Source organism: Monoraphidium neglectum (genome assembly GCF_000611645.1).
Source record: "Monoraphidium neglectum strain SAG 48.87 unplaced genomic scaffold scaffold02955, whole genome shotgun sequence".
Lineage (NCBI taxonomy): Eukaryota > Viridiplantae > Chlorophyta > Chlorophyceae > Sphaeropleales > Selenastraceae > Monoraphidium > Monoraphidium neglectum.
The window spans coordinates 1-7,642 of NW_014010673.1; the positions used below are offsets into that span (position 1 = coordinate 1).

At 63.4% G+C, this 7,642-nt stretch overlaps 3 protein-coding genes across 3 annotated transcripts; 2 read left to right on the plus strand and 1 right to left on the minus strand.

The window, feature by feature from the left end:
- Positions 1–172: 172 nt before the first annotated feature.
- MNEG_11889 (ornithine aminotransferase) lies at positions 173–1,167 on the plus strand (the record flags this gene model as incomplete). The annotated part of the gene is made up of 3 exons (XM_014039637.1): positions 173–202; positions 523–684; positions 856–1,167. 3 exons carry the CDS (start codon positions 173–175, stop codon positions 1,165–1,167), a joined length of 504 nt encoding a protein of 167 aa, XP_013895091.1.
- Positions 1,168–2,167: 1,000 nt separating this feature from the next.
- MNEG_11890 (peptidyl-prolyl cis-trans isomerase-like 3) lies at positions 2,168–2,698 on the minus strand (the record flags this gene model as incomplete). Its single annotated transcript, XM_014039638.1, has 2 exons — positions 2,168–2,312; positions 2,637–2,698. 2 exons carry the CDS (start codon positions 2,696–2,698, stop codon positions 2,168–2,170), a joined length of 207 nt encoding a protein of 68 aa, XP_013895092.1.
- Positions 2,699–5,332: 2,634 nt separating this feature from the next.
- Positions 5,333–7,547, plus strand: MNEG_11891 (Calcium/calmodulin-dependent protein kinase type 1D; the record flags this gene model as incomplete). Its single annotated transcript, XM_014039639.1, has 7 exons — positions 5,333–5,374; positions 5,602–5,625; positions 5,993–6,253; positions 6,614–6,736; positions 6,897–6,947; positions 7,269–7,367; positions 7,545–7,547. 7 exons carry the CDS (start codon positions 5,333–5,335, stop codon positions 7,545–7,547), a joined length of 603 nt encoding a protein of 200 aa, XP_013895093.1.
- Between the last annotated feature and the right edge of the window lie 95 nt (positions 7,548–7,642).

A 7,642-nucleotide genomic window follows, 5' to 3' on the forward strand; every position in this document is an offset into this window, starting at 1 on the left:
CTCCCGCACCCTGCAACCATGCAACACGCCCCCCCCGCCCGTCCCCCAGGGTGAGGCCGGCATCATTGTGCCCCAGGACGGCTACCTGGCGAAGGCCCACGCGCTGCTCAAGGCCCACAACGCGCTGCTCATCGCGGACGAGGTGCAGACCGGCCTCGGCCGCACGGGCAAGATGCTCTGCCAGGAGTGGGACGGCGCGCGGGTGAGGGGCCGGGGGGTTCGGGAGGGCGGTGGGTTTGGGGCGGCCGCGTCCGGTGGGTCTAGGCGAGCGGGGCTTGCGTGCGCCGCCCTGTGGCGCGCGTGGCAGGATGTTGACCTGACTGAGCCATGGAGAGTTCCCTCATACCCCAATTGGTGCAGCGCAGAAACTTCTGCACAAGCATGCACCTTTACGTGCACACACGGGCACACACACACAAACACACACACACACACACACACACACACACACATGCACGCGAAGGCACACGGCCGCTTTTGTCAAATTCGCATACCCCCCTCACCCCTCACCCCCCCCCTCAGGCCGACATCACCGTCCTGGGCAAGGCCTTGTCTGGCGGCATGTACCCCGTCAGCGCCGTGCTGGCCGACGACGAAGTCATGCTCACCATCGGCCGCGGCCAGCACGGCAGCACATACGGCGGCAACCCCATCGCCGCCGCCGTTGGCAAGGCGGCGCTCGAGGTGCGCCCCACACCGGGTTTCGGGGGCAGCGCGGGGGCCCGCGCGCCGCGGATGCTGCCGCCATTTAACGGGCCCCCGGGAAGAGCCCTGCTGAGCCATGGGGCATTCATTGCACCCGTACCCATCATCCTCTCCACGCTAAGTGCATTGCAATCGCATTCCTTCCCACAGGTCCTGGTGGACGAGAAGCTCTCAGACAACGCTGAGGCCCTCGGCCGCATCTTCCGCGCCCGCCTCAGCGCGATCCCCTCGCCCCGCATCAAGGCCGTCCGCGGCCGCGGCCTGCTCAACGCGCTCGTGATTGAGGAGCGCGGCGGCGTCAGCGCGTGGGACGTGTGCATCAAGCTGCGCGACGCGGGGCTGCTGTCGAAGCCGACGCACGGCGACACGATCCGGCTGGCGCCGCCGCTGGTGCTGACTGAGGGGCAGCTGCTGGAGGCCGCCGACATCATCGAGAAGACGGTGCTTGCCTTGGACGCGTGAAGGGGCAGACTTGGATGCGCAAATTGGCGGCCTTGCACGAGGCAACACACGGTCTCGGACGCGTGAAGGGGCGGCCGTGGACGCGTGAAAGGGCGGGCTTGGGCAGGCGCGCGGGCAGGCGTTTGGAGCGCGGGCCAGTTTCCGTCGGGGCGGTGGCGTGTGATGAGTGGACATGATTTGAAAGGGGGGAGAGAATCCGCCGATTGGACGCAAGGGCGGGGGGAGCCTGCCGATCGGCAGTTGTTCCGGGTCTTGTGCTCGGGTTCACTGCCCACACGCTTGGGGCTGCATGGGCACGAGGGGTCACTCGCACACGCCTCTGATTTTTCTTTCCTCAACGCCGATGCGGCGCTGATGCATAACCCGGCCAGCGGCGGCGCCCTGCATCGCGCGTATGCCGCGCGTCTGTGGAGCGCCGCCAATATTGATGCGTGTCCTTCCTCTTTCCACCCTTTTCGGGGACCGTCATGCAAGGGCTGCTGCCGCTGGCATGGGGGCTGCGACGCCCCGGCTTGCTGATTTGGCAAGCAGCATCTCAACGGGGGGCCCTCCAGAACGTTTTGCATGCGCCTTTTGGCAACTCAACAAACCACCCCGCGCTTTGCGGCGCGGGGCCCGCCCCGTCGCCGGTGGCGCAGGTTGAGAGGGGCGTCGCACATTGAGCAGTAACGAACTTGTCACCCAGAACCTGTCCGCGTCGAAGCCAGTTCTGGCTTTGTCGTGTAATATCGTTTTACAAACAAGAGGACAGAGGGCATTGCGTCAAGAGAGGGCTGGCACCTTGGCATACGCAGCAGCAAAGCTCAGGGAACGCAGCCGAGCTGCCAGAGACAGCAAAGGCTCAACGCAAGCAGCGGCCAGCGCGCGCTGCGCTGCGGCGACAGCACGCACCCCCTCACAAGCACGATCTCCCACCAAAGGGGACGGCCCCCGCCGCCCCCGTCCTGCTGCCCCTCATTGCGTTGCGGGGCGGCAGGAAGAGGGCAGGACCAGGGGGGCGCTAGCTTGCGAGCGGGTTGGCGTGCAGGGTGACCCTGTTGATGCGCAGCTCCTGCTTTGGCCTGTCGTTTGAGGGGTCCACCGGGACCTTCTCCATCTTGTCCAGCGTGTCGAGGCCGTCGATGACCTGGCCAAACACGGTGTACCTGGGCGGGGTTGACCGGGGGTTGACCGGGGGTTAGGGTGGGGTGAGGGCATCGAGCCGGCACGAGTGTGCATGTGTGGATGCGTGCGTGCGTGTGTGGTTCGGTGTGTATGGGAGTGGAACTTGTGTGTTGATGAAGGACGTGCTCGCATGCATTTTGATGCTGAGCTGCTCGCGTTTTCACAATGACGAGCGACCCGAGGTCTTTGCGGCAGATGGATGAGGAGGGAAGGACTGCATGTTTGCATTGAGAGGGCGACGCGCCGGCGCGACCCCAATCAGCGGGCCCTCACGCGCCCAGCCGATGGTGAGGACGGCCGCTCACTTTCCGTTGAGGTGCGCGTGGGCCTTGTACGTGATGAAGAACTGGCTGCCTGGAAGGTTCATATGCATGGGTTGGGTCGACGGAAGAGGGGGGGTGGGGCGAGGCAGGAGCGTGGAGAGGCGCACGCGGATGATACAGCTAGGTAGCAAGGCCGCGCTCCCGGGGTGCCAGCCTCCTCACGGTCGGCCCCCGCCATCCCCCCATACCAAATGCACACCAGGCTGCAGTTCTGGCAAGGCGCCCCAAAGCGAGCCACTCCCCCTCACCCACCCAGCCCGGCCTCCCCACCCGCGGCTACTCGTCATCATCACTCGACCTGCCAAACCCAGTCAGCGCACCGTTGGTGTTGGGCCCGCTGTTTGCCATGCTGACGATGCCCCTTTTGCTGTGCTTCAAGCTGTCTACGATCTCATCCGCAAACTTCCCGTTGGGGGTTGCGTATATGGACTTGCCGCCCTTGCCGGTGCCGGTGGGGTCGCCTCCCTGCAGCACTGGGGGTGGAGAATGCCAGACGTGGTGCGCGGCGATAGAGGCGTGCAAGATGAGGCGAGTGGCGGAGTCGTTCGGCCATGGCCGTAATTGAGAGTGTGGGTGTCAGAAGGGACCACAGAGGCAGGCGAGTGAGCTAAGGTACGAGGGTGCGAGCTGCGCGTGTTCCGGCCGCAGGGGACACAAGGTGCCAGCAAGACACGGGCTCCCGCCCGCCGGGGCCGTTCAAGGCCGCTCACTGAAGCCCTTGATGTTGCGGTGAAAGATCACCCCATCGTAGTAACCGCTGGCGCAGTGGGCCAGGAAGTTCTCGCATGCGCGGGGCGTCTGCGGCAGAGGGCGGCAGGGGCCGTCGCCGCGGCCGCAGGCGAGGCGGAAGGGAGGGGGGCGGGGGGGCAGGTTGCACAGAGTCGTAGCACTGCTGCGTTGGCATCGCTGTAGCCACTTCGATTACGAATGTTTTTTGTCAAAAACATTTGGTGCCGTCTAACGCTGCATGTGGGCCATTACTCGTGCTCAGGGCGACGGCTGGCGCGGCGGCACAGCTGGCGCGGCTGGTGGCGACGTCACGTCCTCTGCTTGAGCCGACACCCCGCAGAGGCGGTTGCCGTCAGGGGTGGCGGCCGGTGACCTGCCCACCTGCTCGCAGAAGAGCTCGATTTTGAGGTCCCCCAGGTTTGTGTGCAGCGTTACGCTCTGCAAGAGTGCAGAAGGGGCGCCGGCAGCAAGCGCAAAAGCTCAGCTGCCGCTTGCTGGCGACCACCACGCGCTGATTTGCTGCCTCGCACCGTCACAACAGGGTCGTGCAGTGTAGAAGGAATTCTGCTGGCTGCACGCGTCTCATCGCTGCAGTTTACATCAGAAGCAGCTCCGGCCCCGCCGCTGCCCACCATGAAGCGCGAGCGCACAAGCGGCGGAAGCGCTGGCGCTGTGTGCCGTAGAGCTTGAGATGCACTGATATATTGCACAAGTAACGGTTGCTGACCGCTGCACGGGCACTGTCAGCTAGGAATTCGATCGATGCAACTTTGATGATCTGCACGGATGCCCGTAAGCAAGAGGTTTCCTTGTCCTTTCGCTACGAGATTCCTGTAATCTCATGTTGAAAGTGCACAGTTATTTTGTGGCTAGCCTGGTGTTGGACAAGTCGCATGCGAGGCCACCCTGAAGCCGCTTGCCGCAGGTGCACCTTCCATAGTACCACCCCTTCACGTCGTCATCGCCGGCCGCTGTTGCCGCACGCGACGCAGCTCTGTGGCCTCGGCACTGTCTGGTGTGCGATGCATCGCAGCATAATGCGTTCTCCCCGCCAGAGACGGCATCACGGCTAGTCGGCTACTGGTTCCGTCCCAATGAAAGGGGGCCGACTTTGCCTGAAGCTACAAGTCTATGGGTGGCAATGCTTGCGAGCAAACATCAAAGTGTAATCTGTGAGAACCTCAACGCCGCTGTGAAGAATGTGCTCGTCCCCACCAACAACGAAACCAGTTGTGGCTCGTCATTGTGGTGGGCGCGTGCCGCTAGCTTTGCCTCAGGGGGGCAGGCAGTTGCACAGCCTGCTGGTCTGAAACGACGCCATTTGGCACGTGTGGTAATCGCAGTAAGCACTTGATCACGCAGAGCGAGCTGTCAAGTTCATCATCATCAGAGCAACACGCAGTCAACGCGGTAGCACACTGGCATATGCATAATGACCTAGGTTTGTTTCCCCACTTAAACAAAACCCATGCTTGACATAGATGCTATTGGTAGCTCTGGGTATATACACATGGCGCAACAAAGGCACGCAAGTGTTGACTACTGTGGACCGACAGACATGGGATGCAGAAGGCATCATCTGCATATCATGCAGGTAATTGACTGAGCTGAAGTTGTGGGACGAGTTGACAACTTCATTTGTTGGCCCTGACCGGGTCCCGCTCTCTCGTGAATCCCGTCGGCATGACGACGGGATCAAAGAGTGGGATCTGCGTGTGCGAGTGCAGGAAGACGTCGGTGCTGGTACAGAAATATCAGATGTCATAAGGAGTCAAGATTTACACCGAAACGGACCGCAGATACCACCATTAATGGTCTACGAGCACACCCGGCACAAACGTCTGCAGTGCCTGTGAACGTAAACGAGGATGGGAAACTGTGTAACAGCGCCGCGCGCAACAAAAAATGGAGGGAGGAAGCATGCCGCAGCCAACGGCGAAAAACGCGCGATGGCCGACAGCGCCATGGCCGACGGCGCAGAGGCGAGTCACGTTCGAGGCAACACCAGTGCCGCTCATGTCGCACGGCGACTAGCACTTTGCACAGGATTTCCTGAGATGTGATTCAACATTCAAAGTGGCAGTGAGCGTGTTGATAGTGAGGAGCACGGTCGCAAGGCTGCGACATCACATGGCCCAAACCATCACGCGCACCTGCCAAGCGTGTGTGTACGTGTTTGCGTGTGTGTAATGCAACCCCATGCTCCTTGTGACCGCAGGACATCTCCCACCACCGCTCCAGCGTGAGGGACCAGGCGTAGCGGGCCCCCCCCCTTCACCCGCGCTGCCGGCCGCGGGTCGCTGTCCCCTGGCGCCAGCCCAACACACTGAGCGAGCGCCCCCGCACACCAGCCAACAAACTCGCCGGCCCCAGCCATGCAGGGGATACGCGCGGGCGGCGCACGGAGACGGGACCGTCCTTTCAAAGCATCCCCAAACTCCTCTCTCACTGCGAGCGTGGAACATACGCCTCCTCACGCCCCCCGATCACTTGCACAGCCGGCGGCCTCGCACCTGCCACCTGCGACCGCCGCCCCCTCCCCAGCCCTGGCGCCCCTCAGAACGGCTGCGCTCACCCGCGGCCCTCGCGCCGTCCCCCTGCCTCTGCAGGTCGCCATCCTGCCATTCCCCGCGCGCGGCGGCGACGCGCCCGGTCAACTCGAGTTGACCAACCCCCTCCTTGGCCAGTCCAAGGCCACGGACGTGACCGAGCGGTTCGCGCTGAAAGGCGTCCTGGGCCGTGGCGCGTTTGCGACGACGCGACTGTGTGTGGACAAGGGCAGCGGCAAGGAGTTTGCGTGCAAGAGCATCCATAAGAAGCGGCTGGAGGGGCTCACCAAAGACTGGACAGACGTCAGGAGGGAGATGCAGGTGGGCCGCACAGTGGATGGTGCCATCCCCCCTGCTGACGCTGACGCTCCCGCCTGTGCGTGCGCGCATCAATGCGCGCCCCGGGGTGGCCGGCGCCGCGCCAGCAGCCGCCCCATGGCGCCCCGGCTGGCGATCCCATTGCAGTGCAGGCCCTCTTTATGCTGGGGTGCCGCGGGGCAGCATCGGCGGGCATGTGGCGCGGGCATGCTGCTCGGCACCTTTCCAGGCCCACTGATGCTGCTCTTGCTGCTGCCCGCCCGTTGTGAGCTGCCGCTGCCAACCTTCCGGGTCGCCGCTGCTGCCACCGCGCCGCTGCTTCGACTGCCCTAAATGTCCCAACCGTCCCAACCGCCCCATCAGGTGATGTACCACCTGGCAGGCCACCCCAGCATGCCCCAGATCCAGTATGCGTGCGAGGACCAAAACTACGTCCACATAGTGAGCCATGTGTCGCACTGGCCGCTGTATGGTGACACAGAGACGGTCATTTGTCACGGAGGACTTGGGGTGCTGTTGGGGGTGAACATGCACAGAGGGGTCGGCACGATGGACCAGCGTTGCGCCATGAGGGGTGGGGGCCGGCAGCTGTCGGGCCGGCTCTTCTGACGAGGGGGTGGGTCTTGTGGCTGATGCGCGTGTGCAGGTGATGGAGCTGTGCAGTGGCGGCGAGCTGGTGGACCGCATCATAGACAAGGTGTGGGGAAGTTTGACCCGTTTGACCGCCGCTTTCACGTGTTAAACCGCTGCTGAGACCTATACCCATGGCTCCAGCTTTGACCCTGTTTGACTGCAGCTTTGATGGCATCGGTTGCATCTTTGACCTATTTGACCGCAGCGGGTGACCTGTTCCAACCCACATTGATAGCCGTTCAGGGTGTGAGAAAGGCGCTTTTGGCAATCATCAGCATGGGGCCCCTGGCACCGATGACATCAGCCAACCCATCCCCGACGGCGCCACCGTGCCGGGCCCCCGCCTGTCCCCCTCCCCCTTCCCCTCTGCCGGCGTCCCCTTCAGGGCAAGTACACCGAGCGTGACGCCGCGGCCATCATGCGCACGGTGCTCGACCTCGTGGCATATGCCCACGAGCTGGGCTGCGTCCACCGCGATATCAAGGTGATTGGGGGAGGTGCAGGCGGCCGGAGGGAGGGGGAGGCAGTGCCATGGCAAGGAGGAGCAGGGTTGAGCCCAATGGCCCAGGCCAGACAGAGGGGTTGCAGCGCAGGGCTGTCTTGAATTTGCCACATTCTGGAGCGCGGGTGGCGGTCAAACTTGGGTTTGACTGAAGCGCAGTAACCAGGGGGCATGAATGGGCGTAAGCGCGGCGCGTGCTTGGATGCGTGTCTGCATCTGTCTGCATGTGTGCAGCATATATGCGTGCATTATACGAG